The sequence below is a fragment of the Cherax quadricarinatus genome, chromosome 83 (genome assembly GCF_038502225.1).
Source record: "Cherax quadricarinatus isolate ZL_2023a chromosome 83, ASM3850222v1, whole genome shotgun sequence".
Lineage (NCBI taxonomy): Eukaryota > Metazoa > Arthropoda > Malacostraca > Decapoda > Parastacidae > Cherax > Cherax quadricarinatus.
This window is the reverse complement of record NC_091374.1, coordinates 18,509,508-18,531,421: the sequence shown is the minus strand read 5'-3', so window position 1 is coordinate 18,531,421 and position 21,914 is coordinate 18,509,508. Positions and strand designations below refer to the sequence as shown.

General features: G+C 39.0%; 1 protein-coding gene across 1 annotated transcript in view; it reads right to left on the bottom strand.

Moving 5' to 3' along the window:
* Nucleotides 1–1,113: 1,113 nt before the first annotated feature.
* The window catches only part of LOC128702225 (uncharacterized), a 34,842-nt gene continuing 14,041 nt past the window's right edge, over nucleotides 1,114–21,914 (bottom strand). Inside the window, exons 4-6 of the mRNA XM_053796398.2 lie at nucleotides 19,062–19,256; nucleotides 13,386–13,564; nucleotides 1,114–1,464 (exon numbers count right to left, since the gene is read on the bottom strand). Of these exons, the coding sequence (XP_053652373.1) occupies nucleotides 1,235–1,464; nucleotides 13,386–13,564; nucleotides 19,062–19,256 (604 nt within the window). The 3' untranslated portion in view covers nucleotides 1,114–1,234. The remainder of the gene's footprint in view (nucleotides 1,465–13,385; nucleotides 13,565–19,061; nucleotides 19,257–21,914) is intronic.

Here is a 21,914-nt window from a genome sequence, read left to right as displayed (position 1 = left end):
CCTAGTAAGGAAATTAGAGAAAGTGCAAAGGTTTGTAACAAGACCAGTCCTGGAGCTAAGGGGTATGTCTTACGAGAAGAGGTTAAGGGAAATCGACCTGATCACACTGGAGGACAGGAGAGATAGGGGAGATATGATAATGACATAAAATACTGAGAGGAATCGACAAGGTGGACAGAGACAGGATGTTCCAGAGATGGGACATAGCAACAAGAGGTCACAATTGAAAGTTGAAGATTCAGATGAATCACAGGGATGTTAGGAAGTGTTTCTTCAGTCACAGAGTTGTCAGGAAGTTTAATAGTCTGGGAAGTGACGCAGTGGAGGCAGGAACCATACACAGTTTTAAGACGAGATTTGATAAAGCTCATGGAGCAGGGAGAGAGGACCTAGTAGCAGTCAGTGAAGAGGTGAGGCCAGGAGCTATGACTTGACCCCTGCAACCACAAATAGGCGAGTGCATGTGCATGTGCACGCATGCACACACACACACACACACACACACACACACCTAACCTAATTAATGAAGCAATGAATGACAACTTATCTGCAGTAATCAATGGTATGAATCCCGACATTTGTGGACTTAACAACTCTTTATTAGTTAATTACTTGCAAAAACTAGCTTCATCTGTAACTGTCATCACAATTATTATAAAAACATGAGGAGTGTTTCACATACATCTTCCTAACTCTGACAGGATATGTAGAAAATACAGAAGTAATTTATCCATGAAGCCAAGGAATAAAAACTGTTCAATATTTACAAGGTTCCTCAACTCTTGAGACTTGAATTGTGAAAAATGGTCTGGTGATACCATCAAGATGTGGAAAAAGATACTTGTGTATAGTTCAAGACATTTATTAGAGGAAAGGTCTTGTCTTGAGTGGCTTCTTCAGTCCTGATGATGAAGTTACCTGTGTTGCAACATTTCCACTAGTAAATGTCCGGAGCTGTTATGTACAGTTCAGGACATATTAGGGGAAATGTCTCACAAGTGGCTTCTTCAATCCTGATGATGAAGTTACCTGTAGTGAAACATTTCCTCTAATAAATGCCTTGAACTGTACATAACAGTTTAGGACATTTATTAGAGGAAATGCTTCACTACAGGTAACTTCATCATCAGGACTGAAGGAGCCACTCATGACAAAACCTTGTCTCTAATAAATGTTTTGAGCTGTACCTAAGTGTCTTTTTCCACACTTGAATTGTTTAGCTTAATTCACTTTACTAGCTTCTGAGAATGGAGACCGGACTAAGCTCTACACCTGTGTCTGGCACGTGTTCTTCGTCACCCTTGGAGCCCTCGTGCAATAAAATATATTCTCTAGAGCTGTAACCAAACTTGACAACATCTTTTTCCAGCAACTCTACAAATCGGCGGGACTCGATTCTACGGTTATTGAGATAGGTTCCATTGGCTGATTCGAGGTCTAGAATATATGGCTTGACAGTTCGACCTGAAAAAAAAAAAAGTACATTTTTCAATATTTAAGTTAATCTGTATTGAATTTAGAATTTTTTTCTATAAGAGTTAAAGAACTGTAATGCAAGTGATATTTCTGAAACATTAAAAACTTCAAATATAGGATCATTTCACAAAAGAAGACAAAACTTAAAAGTACATGATATACATAGCACAGTAAAACATTTTTAATTAAAAAAAGTCACAACCAGGACCACTTCAAAACAGACAATTCTTTGTGATAAAAACTTCCTTGTTTACATGAATACAGTACTAAACTTTTAAGGTTATGAGCCACTGCCAACTACTAGAGCAGTTCAGTGAGACAGCCCTTAACATCTTTGTTTTGGTAATGTCACCAGCTTGCTTAAAGGTAATGTATTCCTTACATATTGACCATACAACCACATCTACATTAGTACTGTATAGGTTTACTAAAAATGTTTAAGCTCAGTTAAACATTTTAAATGTTAAATATGAACTGGATTATTGTCCTTCACTTGGGAAGTACAGTATGCAATTTCTGTATAGTAAAATCACTAATTAATGAACCCCCATTTAATGGATTTTTGAAACTATGGACTAAGAAAAATTCACTACACAAACATTGGAATCATCAGACAAAATGGAAGAAGTCCATACATTCTGGATTTTGTCTGTATTGGTAGCATCTAGTAGTCTTCTGAATCAATGGAGTCGGTCTGATGATTCTGACGTTTGTCTGGCTTGAGCCAATGTCCTTGTCCAGGACCTCTTGTTTTTGTTATTCCCAGAGCCATAGGCTGCCCACATCAGTTAACTCTCTGTGCTTGCTCATGCATACATTTGTCATTCAATCTTCAATTCTCCTTGGATTTACAAGTTTTGCGAGACTTTATTAACACATTAAAAAGTGTAAATAATACCTTCTACATGAACTGGTGGTGCCATGAGGAAACATGTAGTACTAAGCAGAAATTTGAACTAATAAGGAAGGACAAGTCTGGCATATTAGTGCCATGGTGTTAACAGAGAATGATATAAAAGCAAAGACAAACTTGCAGACTACGCTCTTATGTTTAGTGTAAATGCTAGGCATAAAGATTCAATAGCTGGTCCTAAAAAAGTATAAGAAAACTGCACATTAAAGAAAGCTTGAAGATGCAGTGTGTAAATGGTAAGCTTAACAATGTTCTGTTGGTGTTAGTGTTTGTGGTGTTGATCTTCCCTCTGCTGCTCATAGGATAGCAAAGCATATGAATATAGAATTTCAGGCAAGTAGTGGTTGCTTTGGGATTTCTGGCAAGGCTGGTATTGCACCACAGACAAAACTGAATCTTCTTTCAACAAACCGGTCATATCCCATTGAGGCAGGGTAGCCCAAAAGGAAAAACAAAAGTTTCTCCTTTTAAATTTAGCAATATATACAGGAGAAGGGGTCACTAGCCCCCTGCTCCTGGCATTTTAGTTGCCTCTTATGACACGCATGGTGGAGGAAGAATTCTGCTCCACTTTCCCAAGGAGATGAAGAAATAAACAAGAACAAGAACTAGTAAACAGAAGAGAACCCAGAGGGGTGTGTTTTTTTTTCTTTTCAACAAACCGCCCGTATCCCACCAAGGCAGGGTGGCCCAAAAAGAAAAAGAAAAGTTTCTCTTTTTAAATTTAGTAATTTGTATAGGAGAAGGGGTTATTAGGCCCTTGCTCCCGGCATTTTAGTTGCCTCTTACAACACGCATGACTTACGGAGGAAGAATTCTGTTCCACTTCCCCATGGAGATAAGAGGAAATAAACAAGAACAAGAACTAGAAAGAAAATAGAAAACCCAGAGGGGTGTGTATATATATGCTTGTACATGTATGTGTAGTGTGACCTAAGTGTAAGCAGAAGTAGCAAGACGTATCTGAAATCTTTCATGTTTATGAGACAGAAAAAAAGACACCAGCAATCCTACCATCATGTAAAACAATTAAAGGCTTCCATTTCACACTCACTTGGCAGGATGGTAGTACCTCCCTGGACAGCTGCCATCTACCAACCTACTACCTAGGACAAAATTGAATATTAATGAGAAACCCCTTCAATCTCAACCTGTATAATGCTGATGAGACTGGTTTCTTTTGGCATTTGCTCCCTTCCAACACACTAACCTTTCAGCATGACAGAACACCAGCCCATAAGCTTAAAGATACTTTCTCAGTATTTAGGTGTCACGCAGCTCGATTGCTAGCACAGTCAGCTCCCACACTGAGGTCCGAGGATTTAGTCCCCAGTATGGCTGGAAAACATTAGGACGTGTTTCCACAAGACACCTGCCATCCCTGTTCACCCATTGGTAAAATGGGTACCTGGGTGTTAGTCGACTGGTGTGGGTTGCACCCTGCAACAAAATTTACCTAATTTCCCCAAGATGCTCTGCATAACCAGGGGTTTTCTATATAGCAGTATGTATGTCACTGATGTCAGCTAGGCCTGTGTACTTGTAGAAATAAAGATATTATTTATTTTATTATCACACTGGCCGATTCCCACCAAGGCAGGGTGGCCCGAAAAAGAAAAACTTTCACCATCATTCACTCCATCACTGTCTTGCCAGAAGGGTGCTTTACACTACAGTTTTTAAACTGCAACATTAACACCCCTCCTTCAGAGTGCAGGCACTGTACTTCCCATCTCCAGGACTCAAGTCCGGCCTGCCGGTTTCCCTGAACCCCTTCATAAATGTTACTTTGCTCACACTCCAACAGCACGTCAAGTATTAAAAACCATTTGTCTCCATTCACTCCTATCAAACACGCTCACGCATGCCTGCTGGAAGTCGAAGCCCCTCGCACACAAAACCTCCTTTACCCCTTCCCTCCAACCTTTCCTAGGCCGACCCCTACCCCGCCTTCCTTCCACTACAGACTGATACACTCTTGAAGTTATTCTGTTTCGCTCCATTCTCTCCACATGTCCGAACCACCTCAACAACCCTTCCTCAGCCCTCTGGACAACAGTTTTGGTAATCCCGCACCTCCTCCTAACTTCCAAACTACGAATTCTCTGCATTATATTCACACCACACATTGCCCTCAGACATGACATCTCCACTGCCTCCAGCCTTCTCCTCGCTGCAACATTCATCACCCATGCTTCACACCCATATAAGAGCGTTGGTAAAACTATACTCTCATACATTCCCCTCTTTGCCTCCAAGGACAAAGTTCTTTGTCTCCACAGACTCCTAAGTGCAAAGATATTATTATTATTATTATGCTTTACTAATGCTGATGGTTTTCACCATTAGAAACTGATGGTTACAAAAAAATCAGCATGGTTTCATGCTTTAAAAGACTGCATGAGCGAGTCACCATTAAATTATTCAAAAGGCAAGAAGGCTGGTATGATAGAGATGTAATTGGATTTTTTTTTTTTTTTTTTTTTTTTGCAGATTTCGATTCTAAAGTGTGCAAGCACCAGCTAGATCCCAAGGATGTCAAGGCTCTTTTGCTGCTTGATAATGCACTTGCTCACCTAAGGACTGAAAACTTAAGCCACACAGATAGCAAAATTAAGGCCATGTTTCTGCCCCACTAATAATACCCACCACCCTGATCCAACCTATGGTTCTGGGGGTTACTGCAGCCTACAAGAAGCTGTACCAGTCTAGGTACAATGATGAAGTACTAGTCGTGATTGATAAGGATGAAGAGTTGGAAAGCTCTAACAGACATAATCAGTGAAGTTTATCTTCAACCTTCCCAAAGTCAAAGGCCGTCAGTTTATATACTGTCTGCTTGCTCACACACACTCTTCAAACCATACTACGGGTGGGGTTAGAACCCGTGATCAGAGAGTCGCAAAATTCCAGACCAACTCTCTGATCGCGGGTTTTAACCCAACCCGTGGCATGGCTTGTTTGCAATCGTGTCATTACACTCATCACTTAGTCTCCAATTTTCCACGGATTTACAGTGTTTTATGTGGCTTTGTTAACATATCAAATAAAGTACAATTAACCATGGCTTCTAAAACAAGCAGTGGTGCCAAGAGAAACATTTGAATTGAATCTGGCAACTTGATGACATGGGTAAGTGAGGAATAAATAAGGTGTTAAGAAACAGTGTTCGAGATCTGTCATCAAAAAAAAATTTTTTTTCATTAGCAGAGCTTTACAGCTCCTCTGACTCAGAATATAAAAGTTATTCTGAGTCACCACTATTCATCATGGCACTTTACACCTCATCTTTCCACCACAAAAGGTAAATAATATTACTGTAAATTACAGTAAAATTGGTATACCGTCTTCAACTGTACGTGACAGTATTATTGTACAGTACTTTCAACTTCATTTTATTTACAATTCCTGTATAGTACTGTACCACTTTACATGTTACAATATTTTTAGTTTCCGGTAGTCTTCTGAATCAATAAATCAAGTCTGCTGATTTGGAAATTTCTTTGTGTCACGATCAAGAAAAATAAATTATATGCAGATAAGCGGCATTAATGAATATGGAGCTTAATTCTTTTCTATCTCATATGCTATACACCTTTATCTTAGATCAAACTCAGATAAATCCAATTTCTATTCTTTTACAATAAATTCTCCCAATATGCCACATCTTCAACAAATAATTATATGAAGTTTCTTATTGACTAGCTACAGTATTAATATCCTTTATTCTTTATGATCTGCTTTTCTAAATCAGAAAGAAAATATTACTGGAATATGAATTTTTAAGACACACATGAAAGTGAAGGTTAGTGAATAGTGAAAGCAAGAAGGTGTCACATTACCCTGCTATTTTAAATATTCAAAATAAACAACCAGAACTCCTGCTAATGAAAAAGCTGAACAGGCTTTCATTATCAACTTCCCAGAAATACAATTCCACACTACAGCACTTATAAAGTACTGTGTGTAATTATAGGCTTTTCTGAAAATATTGTACTATACATAAACTTTTGGATGTGAAGCTTGGGTTGTAAATGCAGTAGCGAGGAGGTGGTTGGAGGCAGTGGAGATGTCCTGTCTAAGGGCAATGTGTAGTGTAAATATTATGCAGAAAATTCGGAGTGTGAAAATTAGGAGAAGGTGTGGAGTTAATAAAAGTATTAGTCAGAGGGCTGAAGAAGGGTTGTTGAGGTGGTTTGGTCATTTAGAGACAATGGATCAAAGTAGAATGACATGGAGAGCGTATAAATCTGTAGGGGGAGGAAGGCGGGATAGGGGTTGTCCTCGAAAAGGTTGGAGGGAGGGGGTAAAGGAGGTTTTGTGGGCGAGGGGCTTGGACTTCCAGCAAGCATGCGTGAGCATGTTAGATAGGAGTGAATGGAGACGAATGGTATTTGGGACCTGACGAGCTGTTGGAGTGTGAGCAGGGTAATATTTAGTGAAGGGATTCAGGGAAACCGGTTATTTTTATATAGCCGGACATGAGTCCTGGAAATGGGAAGTACAATGCCTGCACTTTAAAGAAGGGATTTGTGATATTGGCAGTTTGGAGGGATATGTTGTGTATCTTTATACGTATATGCTTCTAAACTGTTGTATTCTGAGCACCTCTGCAAAAACAGTGTGAGTGAGGTGAAAGTGTTGAATGATGATGAAAGTATTTTCTTTCTTTTTTGGGTCACCCTGCCTCGGTGGGAGATGGCCGACTTGTTGAACAAAAAAAAAAAAAAAAAAACGTAAACTTTTAACCTAGCAACTCTTCACCCATGTGCTTTCAGATAATTACAGCATCTCATTTAATGAAGTACTCATTTAGCAATGACTTGGACTTACAACGTGCTCTCTGACCAGTATTCATACCTAAATAATGTAGTACGTATATCAGAGCTGATTTCCTCTATTCTGTTTATAATATACAGTACACTACTGTATAAACATTTAAAAATATACTAAAAATGTTATAAATGGTGCAAAGGTGACATTAAAAAATATCAAAGATAGTTGACACAAATCCACTATCATTATAATATGCTCCTTGCTCAGCGACGAATTCGTTTACCAACGTGGTCTTGGGAACAAAACTCCATCGTTAAGCGAGGAGAGGCTGTATAATAAATATTTCTTAAATAATTTTTATCACTTTTAAAATAAAAATCTACAAAAAAAGGGAAGGATTCTCAGAAATGTGAAACTTGCTTAAACAAAGCGTTCCTTTGTATAATTAAAAAGGTGCTATCACCTCTCTAAAGGAGGCATGAGGATGCTGTAGTTCAGAGAATCATCTCAACTGGAATGTCAGTGCACTTTTAGCAAGACAGTACAGGTCTCCCTCAACATTCGCGAGGGTTAGGGGATCAAGAGCCTCGCGAATGTTGAAAAACTGTGAATGTTTGGTGCCCCAATATATTGTAGGGAATATATTACAATACTGCTTCCTTAACTTGTTGAACCATGAATAATCATAAAATACATGAAAACGTCGTAAATTGTACTAAATATATACATGTTATGCTTTAATAACGTATCTTATTTAATAACATGTATGTTAATAACATGTATGTTATTAAATACCACAGACTCCACCACTGCGAGTCCCTACTACCCTCCCCCCGACCCCTGCAACTGGCAGCCAGCCCTCCCACCACTCAGTGTGGTGAGTGTTTTGTTTGTTCATTATTTGCTATTAAACTACAGAATAAATAATGTAAACCCATTCATGACTGCACATTGGAATGGCTATTAGGAAAGGTATTAGACGGTAACATCATGTGTTTACTCTTGAACACAGCAAAGAATCGAACATTTCTGCTATTGCCAACAACAACAACAACAACAACAACAACAACAACAACAACAACAACAACAACAACAACAACAACAACAACAACAACAACAACAACAACAACAACAACAACAACAACAACAACAACAACAACAACAACAACAACAACAACAACAACAACAACAACAACAACAACAACAACAACAACAACAACAACAACAACAACAACAACAACAACAACAACAACAACAACAACAACAACAACAACAACAACAACAACAACAACAACAACAACAACAACAACAACAACAACAACAACAACAACAACAACAACAACAACAACAACAACAACAACAACAACAACAACAACAACAACAACAACAACAACAACAACAACAACAACAACAACAACAACAACAACAACAACATTATTATTATTAATAATAGAAGGAAATTGTACAAAAATACGAGGGAGTGGTTGACACATCGTCAGTGTGACTTTGTTTATGCTGGAGTGAACATTAGTCTCCCTGCTCTTCCAAACATTTCACAATAATTCAGCGGTTGAGGCAGTGGTATTTAATAACATATATGTTATAAATAATAATAGTACATGTTATTATTAATAACATGTATTATTATTAACATGTATGTATTTAATAACATATATGTTATAAATAAAAATAGTACATATTATTAATAACATGTATTATTATTAACATGTATGTTATTAAATACCATTGCCTCAATCACTGCCTCTACCACTTCAGTCACACTCAATCTACAAGCACCAAACACAATGAATTATTGTGAAATGTTTGGAAGAGCAGGGAGACTAATGTTCACTCCAGCATAAACAAAGTCACACTGACGATGTGTCAACCACTCCCTCGTATTTTTGTACAATTTCCTTCTTCAATTATATCATATTTATTATTTTTTTTTTCAACAAGTCGGCCGTCTCCCACCGAGGCAGGGTGACCCAAAAAAGAAAGAAAATCCCCAAAAAAGAAAATACTTTCATCATCATTCAACACTTTCACCACACTCACACATTATCACTGCTTTTGCAGAGGTGCTCAGAATACAACAGTTTAGAAGCATATACGTATAAAGATACACAACATTATTTTTTTATTATCACACTGGCCGATTCCCACCAAGGCAGGGTGACCCGAAAAAGAAAAACTTTCACCATCATTCACTCCATCACTGTCTTGCCAGAAGGGTGCTTTACACTACAGTTTTTAAACTGCAACATTAACACCCCTCCTTCAGAGTGCAGGCACTGTACTTCCCATCTCCAAGACTCAAGTCCGGCCTGCCGGTTTCCCTGAACCCCTTCATAAATGTTACTTTGCTCACACTCCAACAGCACGTCATGTATTAAAAACCATTTGTCTCCATTCAATCCTATCAAACACGCTCACGCATGCCTGCTGGAAGTCCAAGCCCCTCGCACACAAAACCTCCTTTACCCCCTCCCTCCAACCTTTCCTAGGCCGACCCCTACCCCGCCTTCCTTCCACTACAGACTGATACACTCTTGAAGTTATTCTGTTTCGCTCCATTCTCTCCACATGTCCGAACCACCTCAACAACCCCTCCTCAGCCCTCTGGACAACAGTTTTGGTAATCCCGCACCTCCTCCTAACTTCCAAACTACGAATTCTCTGCATTATATTCACACCACACATTGCCCTCAGACATGACATCTCCACTGCCTCCAGCCTTCTCCTCGCTGCAACATTCATCACCCATGCTTCACACCCATATAAGAGCGTTGGTAAAACTATACTCTCATACATTCCTCTCTTTGCCTCCAAGGACAAAGTTCTTTGTCTCCACAGACTCCTAAGTGCACCACTCACTCTTTTTCCCTCATCAATTCTATGATTCACCTCATCTTTCATAGACCCATCCGCTGACACATCCACTCCCAAATATCTGAATACATTCACCTCCTCCATACTCTCTCCCTCCAATCTGATATTCAATCTTTCATCACCTAATCTTTTTGTTATCCTCATAACCTTACTCTTTCCTGTATTCACCTTTAATTTTCTTCTTTTGCACACCCTACCAAATTCATCCACCAATCTCTGCAGCTTCTCTTCAGAATCTCCCAAGAGCACAGTGTCATCAGCAAAGAGCAGCTGTGACAACTCCCACTTTGTGTGTGATTCTTTATCTTTTAACTCCATGCCTCTTGTCAAGACCCTCGCATTTACTTCTCTTACAACCCCATCTATAAATATATTAAACAACCACGGTGACATCACACATCCTTGTCTAAGGCCTACTTTTACTGGGAAATAATTTCCCTCTTTCCTACATACTCTAACTTGAGCCTCACTATCCTCGTAAAAACTCTTCACTGCTTTCAGTAACCTACCTCCTACACCATACACTTGCAACATCTGCCACATTGCCCCCCTATCCACCCTGTCATACGCCTTTTCCAAATCCATAAATGCCACAAAGACCTCTTTAGCCTTATCTAAATACTGTTCACTTACATGTTTCACTGTAAACACCTGGTCCACACACCCCCTACCTTTCCTAAAGCCTCCTTGTTCATCTGCTATCCTATTCTCCGTCTTACTCTTAATTCTTTCAATAATAATTCTACCATACACTTTACCAGGTATACTCAGCAGACTTATCCCCCTATAATTTTTGCACTCTCTTTTATCCCCTTTGCCTTTATACAAAGGAACTATGCATGCTCTCTGCCAATCCCTAGGTACCTTACCCTCTTCCATACATTTATTAAATAATTGCACCAACCACTCCAAAAACTATATCCCCACCTGCTTTTAACATTTCTATCTTTATCCCATCAATCCCGGCTGCCTTACCCCCTTTCATTTTACCTACTGCCTCACAAACTTCCCCCACACTCACAACTGGCTCTTCCTCACTCCTACAAGATGTTATTCCTCCTTGTCCTATACATGCAATCACAGCTTCCCTATCTTCATCAACATTTAACAATTCCTCAAAATATTCCCTCCATCTTCCCAATACCTCTAACTCTCCATTTAATAACTCTCCTCTCCTATTTTTAACTGACAAATCCATTTGTTCTCTAGGCTTTCTTAACTTGTTAATCTCACTCCAAAACTCTTTCTTATTTTCAACAAAATTTGTTGATAACATCTCACCCACTCTCTCATTTGCTCTCTTTTTACATTGCTTCACCACTCTCTTAACCTCTCTCTTTTTCTCCATATACTCTTCCCTCCTTGCATCACTTCTACTTTGTAAAAACTTCTCATATGCTAACTTTTTCTCCCTTACTACTCTCTTTACATTATCATTCCACCAATCGCTCCTCTTCCCTCCCGCACCCACTTTCCTGTAACCACAAACTTCTGCTGAACACTCTAACACTACATTTTTAAACCTTCCCCATACCTCTTCGACCCCATTGCCTATGCTCTCATTAGCCCATCTATCCTCCAATAGCTGTTTATATCTTACCCTAACTGCCTCCTCTTTTAGTTTATAAACCTTCACCTCTCTCTTCCCTGATGCTTCTATTCTCCTTGTATCCCATCTACCTTTTACTCTCAGTGTAGCTACAACTAGAAAGTGATCTGATATATCTGTGGCCCCTCTATAAACATGTACATCCTGAAGTCTACTCAACAGTCTTTTATCTACTAATACATAATCCAACAAACTACTGTCATTTCGCCCTACATCATACCTTGTATACTTATTTATCCTCTTTTTCTTAAAATACGTATTACCTATAACTAAACCCCTTTCTATACAAAGTTCAATCAAAGGGCTCCCATTATCATTTACACCTGGCACCCCAAACTTACCTACCACACCCTCTCTAAAAGTTTCTCCCACTTTAGCATTCAAGTCCCCTACCACAATTACTCTCTCACTTGGTTCAAAGGCTCCTATACATTCACTTAACATCTCCCAAAATCTCTCTCTCTCCTCTGCATTCCTCTCTTCTCCAGGTGCATACACGCTTATTATGACCCACTTCTCGCATCCAACCTTTACTTTAATCCACATAATTCTTGAATTTACACATTCATATTCTCTTTTCTCCTTCCATAACTGATCATTTAACATTACTGCTACCCCTTCCTTTGCTCTAACTCTCTCAGATACTCCAGATTTAATCCCATTTATTTCCCCCCACTGAAACTCTCCTACCCCCTTCAGCTTTGTTTCGCTTAGGGCCAGGACATCCAACTTCTTTTCATTCATAACATCAGCAATCATCTGTTTCTTGTCATCCGCACTACATCCACGCACATTTAAGCATCCCAGTTTTATAAAGTTTTTCTTCTTCTCTTTTTTAGTAAGTGTCTACAGGAGAAGGGGTTACTAGCCCATTGCTCCCGGCATTTTAGTCGCCTCATACGACACGCATGGCTTACGGAGGAAAGATTCTTTTCCACTTCCTCATGGACAATAGAAGAAATACAGAAGAACAAGAGCTATTTAGAAAAAGGAGAAAAACCTAGATGTATGTATATATATATGCATGTGCGTGTCTGTGAAGTGTGACCAAAGTGTAAGTAGGAGTAGCAAGATATCACTGTTATCTAGCGTGTTTATGAGACAGAAAAAGAAACCAGCAATCCTACCATCATGCAAAACAGTTACAGGTTTCTGTTTCACAGTCATCTGGCAGGACGGTAGTACTTCCCTGGGTGGTTGCTGTCTACCAACCTACTACACAACATATTTATTATTATTATTGTTATTATTAGCTGTAGCAGAAATGTTTAATTCTTTGCAATGTTCAAGAGTAAACACATGATGTCATCGTCTAATACCTGTCCGAATAGCCATTCCAATATGCAGTCATGAATGGGTTTACATTATTTATACTGTAGTTTAATAGCAAATAATGAACAAACAAAACACTCACCACACTGAGTGGTGGGAGGGCTGGCTGCCAGTTGCGGGGGTCGGAGGGAGGGTAGTAGGGACTCGCAGGTGGCGGGAAACTTAAATATGATTTGGCGGCTGGGAATTTGGTGGCTGGGAATTTGGTGGCTGGGAATTTGGCAGTTGGGAATTCGCGAATGTGTGAAGCCCGTGAAAGTTGAAAACGTGAATGTTGAGGGAGACCTGTAATTGAATGAATGATGGTGAATGGGTTTCCTCTTTTTTGAGTAGCCCTACCTAGGTGTGAAAAATAAAAATCATACTTAAGCCATTGTAACACTTCACCTTTGGTTCCATCTTCTCTATTATATGCAACAAGTCGGTACTGCAGGACGGCGTGTTGTTTAGAGCAGGACGGGTGGTCGGTTGGAATGTCTGCCACCTTGCGATCACGGCCAATAAGGTAAGCACTCTGACGGTGTAGTGGAAGAAATGGAAGGTCCTCTTCACCTTTGAATATATACCTGTATAAATGAATATAAGCACGTGTTATACTTTACTATTACATATTAATTAATTTTGGGGGAAAAATTAATGAAAGTAGAAGACAAAGAAAACTAACATTATCAACCCTAGAGCTAATAACACAGTAATTAAAAATGAAATGTGGTTTATTGGTAACCCATTGGGGTACCTAGTTCACCTCTAAGGATGTAACCCATAACAGTCAACTAATACCTAGGTACCTATTTACTGCAAGGTAACAAGAGTAATATAAAGAGACTTCCATTGACTGAATCTGGATTCAACTGTGACCCAAATGCACTACCACTATTCTACAAGGTAGAAGTTTTTCTCCTTTTACTTGCTCTTTCCAATGTCAAATCAGCACAGATTAATCATCAGTTCTGCCACGCTTTCCTAAATCACAAACTCAAAACTTTTTTTTTTTTTTGCACTCTGATGTTTCCTCTACATAAGAGAGATGCTGTCTTCCAGTCATTACCTGCAATACTAAGCTTAAGAAAGATTTATCAATATGATTTTGATCAAGTGATGCAAAGCAGCACACAAAGATCAGAATGCTCCATCACAGAAAGAGAAAGATACTTCAATATGTAAAGGTGAGAGATGGGCACAAACATAACGGGGTTTCACAGTGCCTGGGAGCAGCTCCAGTTCACCAAGTCAGGAGCTCTTCACCAGCATGAAGGCACCCTTCTTGAAGGGCACAATAAAAGGTAAAATAAAATTTAACTCGTAAATTGTCCACACCCCTCAATACGAAAGCCCCCTGTGTTTACACAAATTAAAAAAAAAAAATTACCTTCTAAAGTTTTTTTTTTCAACAAGTCGGTTGTTTCTCACCGAGGCAGGGTGACCCAAAAAGAAAGAAAAAACTTTTATCATCATTCAACACTTTCATCATCACTCATACATAATCAGTCTTTGCAGAGACGCCCAGATACAACAGTTCAGATGTCCCTCCAAACTGCCAATATCCCAAACCCCTCCTTTAAAGTGCAGGCATTGTACTTCCTATTTCCAGGACTCAAGTTCGGCTAACCGGTTTTCCTGAATCCCTTCACACAATATTACCTTGCTCACACTCTAACAGCTCATCAGGTCCCAAAAACCGTTTGTCTCCATTCAATCCTATCTAACACGCTCACGCATGCTTGCTGGAAGTCCTCGCCCACAAAACCTCCTTTAACCTTCCCTCCAACCTTCTGGGGGCCGACCCCTACCCCGCCTTCTTTACCCTACAGATTTATACACTCTCCAAGTCATTCTACTTTGTTCCATCCTCTCTGGATGACCAAACTATCTCAACAGCCCCTCTTCAGCCCTCTGACTAATACTTTTAGTAACTCCACACCTCCTCCTAATTTCCACACTACAAATTCTCTGAATAATATTTACACCACACATTACCCTTAGACAGGACATGTCTACTGCCTTCAGCCGCCTCCTCGCTGCAGCATTTACAACTCATACTTCACACCCATATAAGAGTGTTGGTACCATTATACCCTTGTACATTCCCTTCTTTGCCACCATGGATAACGTTGTTTGTCTCCACAGATACCTCAATGCCCCACTCACCTTTCTTCCTTCATCAATTCTATGATTAACTTCATCCTTCATAAACCCATCTGCTGACAAGTCAACTCCCAAATATCTGAAAACATTCACTTCTTCCATACTCCCTTCCTCTAATGTGATATCCAACTTTTCTTTATCTAAATCGTTTGATCTCCCCATTACCTTACTCATATGTAAATTCACTTTCAACTTTCTACCTTTACACACCCTCCCAAATTTGTCCACTAACCTTTGGAACTTTTCTTTAGAATCCTCCAAAAGCACAGTATCATCAGCAAAATGTAACTGTGTCAAATCCCATTTTGTATTCAATTCCCCATAATTTATTCTCACCCCTTTCCCCAATACCCTAGCATTTACTTCTTTTACAACCCCATCTATAAATATGTTAAACAACTATGCTGACATTACACATCCCTGTTTAAGACCTACTTTTACTGGGAAGTAGTCTCCCTCTCTTCTACACACCCTAACCTGAGCCTCACTATCCTCATAAAAACTCTTTACAGCATTTAGTAACTCACTACCTTTTCCATACACTTGCAACATCTGCCATACTGCTCCCCTCTCCCCTATCATATGCCTTTTCAAATTCCATAAATGCAATGAAAATTCCATAAAAAAAATTTAAGAAATACAGAATTACACAGGTGCAATGTTGGAGGTCTAGAAGCAATTTGCATTCAGTAATTTCACCCATAATGAGGACTATTTTAGGCCAATCTAGCAAATATTTCCTCCATATTATCGTTGATCACAGGAAACTGCTCATTCAGCCATCAGAGCTACCCTATTAACTGCAAAACAAAGTAGAAAATTTTGCCATTTTTAAACTACTTTCAACAAATTCAAATTCAAAACCAATCCAAAACAAGCACTATGTACTCCAGCTGCTAAGGAACCTTTCCTCTGTTCAGTAATCATGTCACCAGGTCTATCCTACCTTTCATTTTGAATCCATCAACATAAACAATTACCTTTTTTTTTTCCCCCACTTGTCAGCTAATAAACTATAACCAAGAAAGTCTGGTCATGGTTTAAGCAATCCCAATAATTGATGCAGACCTATAAAAAAAATACCTAAAACAGACTAGGGGGTAAGGGGGCCCCTGCCCTTTCTTCCTCCCCCAAAATTACCTAAAATCGTTCATTTCCGCCAATTTGAGGCCACTTCGTGTTACACTGACCAAAAATTTCTAGATAACAGCATTCTTCTGATCTATACACAGGTACAAAGAAACAGCCCATAAAATTACAAAAGCCAATCTAAAAAACACTCCAGTCTATGTTAGGTAAGACACATATGCAACAGTTAGACAACTTTATTCCGAATAAAGTTGTCTAACTGTTGCATATGTGTCTTACCTAACAACCTGTCGGTATTGTATACCATTTTGATGTTCACTCCAGTCTATATTTTAATCCAAACAAGGGTCAGAGATTAGCTGTTCCCACCATAAAGAATGCCATGACTAGAACAATACACAAATAACCCGCACGTAAGAAAAAGCTTATGACAACATTTCAGTCCAACTTGGACCAGTATATACCTAAGAGAGGCAGTATATACAGGCTCCCTCAACTTCGTGTGTTAGTGTGACTAATCAATGGTCCAAGTCAGACTGAAATGTCATCAAATGTGTGGGTTATTTGTGCACTATGTGGAACACAATATTTTTTTTTATATTGCACACGCTCACTGCACAGACCTATTCTCTCATGTCTATGCTAAATTTTGTTGGTAACAAAAGGTCTGAAAGTACTATGGATTGTGTATACTAGTACATCATGTACTCTGACTGCTATGACCTAGTACATGATGGACAGCTTAAGATTTAAAAGAATTTGACCGTAGGTACCACAAAACAGGATAAACTTGACAGGTAAGTGGAAGAGAGAGGCTGACAACTTTATGAAAAGGCAAAACATGCAAACCTTATTACAACAATGTTTAACTCGAGAAAAGCTTTATCAAGTTATATGATAATGCCTGACATCAACTGATGTGTCTTCAACATCATTCCTCAGTTTGTTTAATGTAGAGCTCTCCTAAAGTGTATTAGTATTGGTGAGTATCAGCTAGTTTTGATGGTACTGGTATCAGCAAACATGTGGTATTATTCCGTCATTGGTTAAATGTCCTGGGTTTGTTTGCATGATACAAATATTAAGTCACAACACAACACTGCTAAATACATTCATCCATTCATTAGGGATTTGCCGGTACTTCCGGCCCGGGTCTACTCCAGATGGTGACCCGGCATGCTAAATACAGTGGACCCCTGCCTTACGATATTAATCCGTTCCTGAGAGCTCATTGCAAGTCGAAATTATCGTTAGCCGAATTAATTTTCCCATAAGAAATAATGGAAATCAAATTAATCCGTTCCTGACACCCCAAAGTATGAAAAAAAAAATTATTATTTTTTTATTATCGCACTGGTCGATTCCCACCAAGGCAGGGTGGCCCGAAAAAGAAAAACTTTCACCATCATTCACTCCATCACTGTCTTGCCAGAAGGGTGCTTTACACTACAGTTTTTAAACTGCAACATTAACACCCCTCCTTTAGAGTGCAGGCACTGTACTTCCCCATCTCCAGGACTCAAGTCCGGCCTGCCGGTTTCCCTGAACCCCTTCATAAATGTTACTTTGCTCACACTCCAACAGCACGTCATGTATTAAAAACCATTTGTCTCCATTCACTCCTATCAAACACGCTCACGCATGCCTGCTGGAAGTCGAAGCCCCTCGCACACAAAACCTCCTTTACCCCCTCCCTCCAACCTTTCCTAGGTCGACCCCTACCCCGCCTTCCTTCCACTACAGACTGATACACTCTTGAAGTTATTCTGTTTCGCTCCATTCTCTCCACATGTCCGAACCACCTCAACAACCCCTCCTCAGCCCTCTGGACAACAGTTTTGGTAATCCCGCACCTCCTCCTAACTTCCAAACTACGAATTCTCTTTGCCTCCAAGGACAAAGTTCTTTGTCTCCACAGACTCCTAAGTGCACCACTCACTCTTTTCCCCTCATCAATTCTATGATTCACCTCATCTTTCATAGACCCACATGAAATATTAATTTTAATACACACAAACTGAAGAAGACATACACAATTACTACTCTAGTAAGAACAGAATACATGACACTTACCTTTATTGAAGATCTGGTGATGACTGATGGGATGGGAGGAGGGGAGTATGTGGGAGTTACTGTTTAGAAGGGGAATCCCCTTCCATTAGGACTTGAGGTAGCAAGTCCTTTTCTGGGGTTACTTCCCTTCTTCTTTTAATGCCACTAGGACCAGCTTGAGAATCACTGGACCTCTGTCGCACAACAAATCTGTCCATAGAGCTCTGTACCTCCCGTTCCTTTAAGACTTTCCTAAAATGGGCCATAACATTGTCATTGTACAGGTTGCCAACATGGCTTGCAGTAGCTGTGTCAGGGTGATTTTCATTCGTAAAGGTTTGCAGTTCAACCCATTTTGCACACATTTCCTTAATCTCTTTTTGCAATTCCATACTAATTCTCGCCCTTTTTACCACAGGGATGGCACTAGAAGCTTTCTTGGGGTCCATGGTGACTTATTTTACAGTTACAAGCACTAAAAACACTGGGATAATGTGAAATGTACTGAATGTATGTGTAGATGTGACCACACTGGCGCTGAGGATGAATCACGTAAGGCGAGTTTTTTATCATGAGGCGAGGCAAAATTTTTACGTTCAAATGCTTCATATGGCGGATTTAATGTAACGCGATGCGTTCGTAAGGCGGGGGTCCACTGTAATAAGAAATTGCTATATTTTTACAAATAAAGTGAAACAAGATAAATGCAATACAGCTTTTGGTTAAATAGCCATAGAAAAATGCATTAAGCTTGTCAGTACTTGACAGGTATCTTACCATCTCCAGCGACGCTTGGGTTTCCTGGCCTCGGGTGGTTGAGAATATTTGATAACCACACCATTAAAAGTGTTGGCATCTTCAGTCAACTTCCCAGAAAGTCCCATATTAGGCTTATTCTTTTGCTTGTCCTCTTCAGATGCTGAATTTTCTTCCTTTAAATTCTTTACATCATTTTTCGTTCCCCAATCTGGCCTGAAAAAAAAAAAAACAGAATGAATTTGCAGTTAACAGTGATAAAATGCATTTATGTAATATAATAAAAAAATGTTAAATTTGAAACAGACACAAAAATAGAAAATAAATGAAAAATACATTAGCAAGTATCAAGTTAACATGAAAAGGATTAAACAAATCTGCAGTTATTGTAATGATAATACAGTCAAGACAATTTTCTTCTTATTTTTAGTAATCTGTACAGGAAAAGGGGTAGGGGTCGTCCTCGAAAAAGTTGGAGGAAGGGGGTAAAGGAAGTTTTGTGGGCTAAGGGCTTGGACTTCCAGCAAGCATGCGTGAGTGTGTTACATAGGAGTGAATGGAGACAAATGGTATTTGGGACCTGACAAGCTGTTGGAGTGTGAGCAGGGTAATATTTAGTGAAGAGATTCAGGGAAACCGGTTATTTTTATATAGCCGGACTTGAGTACTGGAAACGGGAAGTACAATGCCTGCACTTTAAATGAGGGGTTTGGGATATTGGCAGTTTGGAGGGACATGCTGTATATCTTTATATGTATATGCTTCTAAACTGTTGTGTTCTGGGCACCTCTGCAAAAACAGTGATTGTGTGTGAGTGAGGTGAAAGTGTTAACCTTTTGACTGTTTCAGGCCCCTCTCTGAAACTGTCATTCTATGTCGCTCAATTTTTGAAAAAAAAAAAAAAAAATATTTTTTCTTATGAAATGATAGAGAATCTTTTCCCGATGGTAATGACACCAAAAGTTCGAAATTTGGTCGAAAACTCATGGAATTATGCTCCCGCGAATTTAGCGGTCTTGGCGACATATGCGTATCGGCGATTTCGCTGACTTTGAGCCCTATTTTCAGCCAATTCCATTGTTCCAGTTGACCAAACTCATAGCTATTTCTTTAGAACTCCATTTTATCTATCAGCTGAGTACAAGAAACCTCCCATTTACTAATTTGGACTACCCAACATGGTGGTCAGAAATTGGCAATTTGGCCAATTTCACGCAAACTAAAAAAGATGCCAATTTCAAAATAGGGTCCAGAATAAACAAGGTAGACATTTGTGGCACTAAAATAACATATGCTCTGTTCATTAGTCACATCTCTAGGCTCCTCTTATATTATTATTGCTTTCTATTTTGATTTTTTATTCATACAAAAAAATACAAAATTTACTGTTATGCAGGCTACTGCATTATTGTAAAAATGGTATAAATAATATCAGTGCACTAGTGAAAGAATATTAGACTCCCCAGTTGACGTGTATTGGACGTGTGGTGTGATTTATTTACTCCTGAACATTGGTAAAAATCGAACATTTCCGCTACTTTGAGCTCAGTTTCATGGTCGTTTTCATCGTCAAAGTAATGAAAATCATCTCTATTTCTGTAATATGTTTTCCATTTTATCACCTAAGACCATGAAAACACGAATACAATGATAAATACTATACGAAAATACACCTTAAAGTCGGCATTTTATTCCAAAAAAACGATCCGAGTTTTTTTTTCTCATTACGCAATGTGTGCTGCAGGATTTTTTTTATGTGGTGCACACTGACCACACAGACCCATTCTCTCACATGGGGGCCTACCAGCTTTCTCCCGCTTGATTTGAAGCCGCTAGAATTATTGAGTATATATACGTCAGAAACACTGGCTCGTAAGACGTATTTATACGTCGAAAACAGTCAAAGGGTTAAATGATGAAAGAATTTTCTTTTTGGGGATTTTCTTTCTTTTTGGGTCACCCTGCCTTGGTGGGAGATGGCCAACTTGTTAAAAAAAAAAAATACAATCAACCCTTAATGTAATGGGCTAGTAGAGAAGATTCTCAGAGTGCCTGTTAAATCAGAATACAGTAAAACCTTTAATTAACAAACTCCATTTAACAAATTTCAGAAGCTATGAGCAAAAATATGGTGAAACATTGAAATCATCAGACAAAATGGACAGAGTGCATAGATTCTATAATTTGTCCATTGTGAGTGTAAATACTGTCAGGAAGTCTTCTAAATCAAAGGACTAAGACTAATGATTCTGACATTTGTCCAGTACAATTCAAAGTGTCCTTGTCCAAGACCTGTCTACTGTCATTGTTCCCAAAACCACAGGCCACCCACGTTCGCTTGTAGATACACCTTGTCATTCGGCCTACAATTTCCCCTGGATTTACCGAGTTTTGAGAGACTATTAATATACTAAGTAAAGTGCAATTAACAATGGCTTCAATAGCAAGTAGTGGTGTCAAGAGGATGCATGTAAATCTCAGTGTTAAGGTGAAACTTTAATAAGAAAGGTTCAATGTTGCATCTCCATGGCATGAGTGTGTGACAAACACGGTGTTAAGAAACTGTCTGATAACTGTAGAAGCAAGGACAAACTTATCGATTATATTCTTAAATTTACTGTAGATACTATCCATCTACTACTACTGTGCCATTTACAATTTCACTAGCAGAGCTTTACAATAACTCTGACTCGGAATAAAAGTTATTCTGATATACCACTACCGAAAAGCACTTAATGCCTCATCTTTTTATGACATAAGGAATGTAAAATTAATATACTATCCTCTACTGTGCATGAGAGTACTACTGTACTTTCAATTTCATTTTCTTTACAATTCCTGTACAGTGCTATACTGTTTTACAGATTACAATAT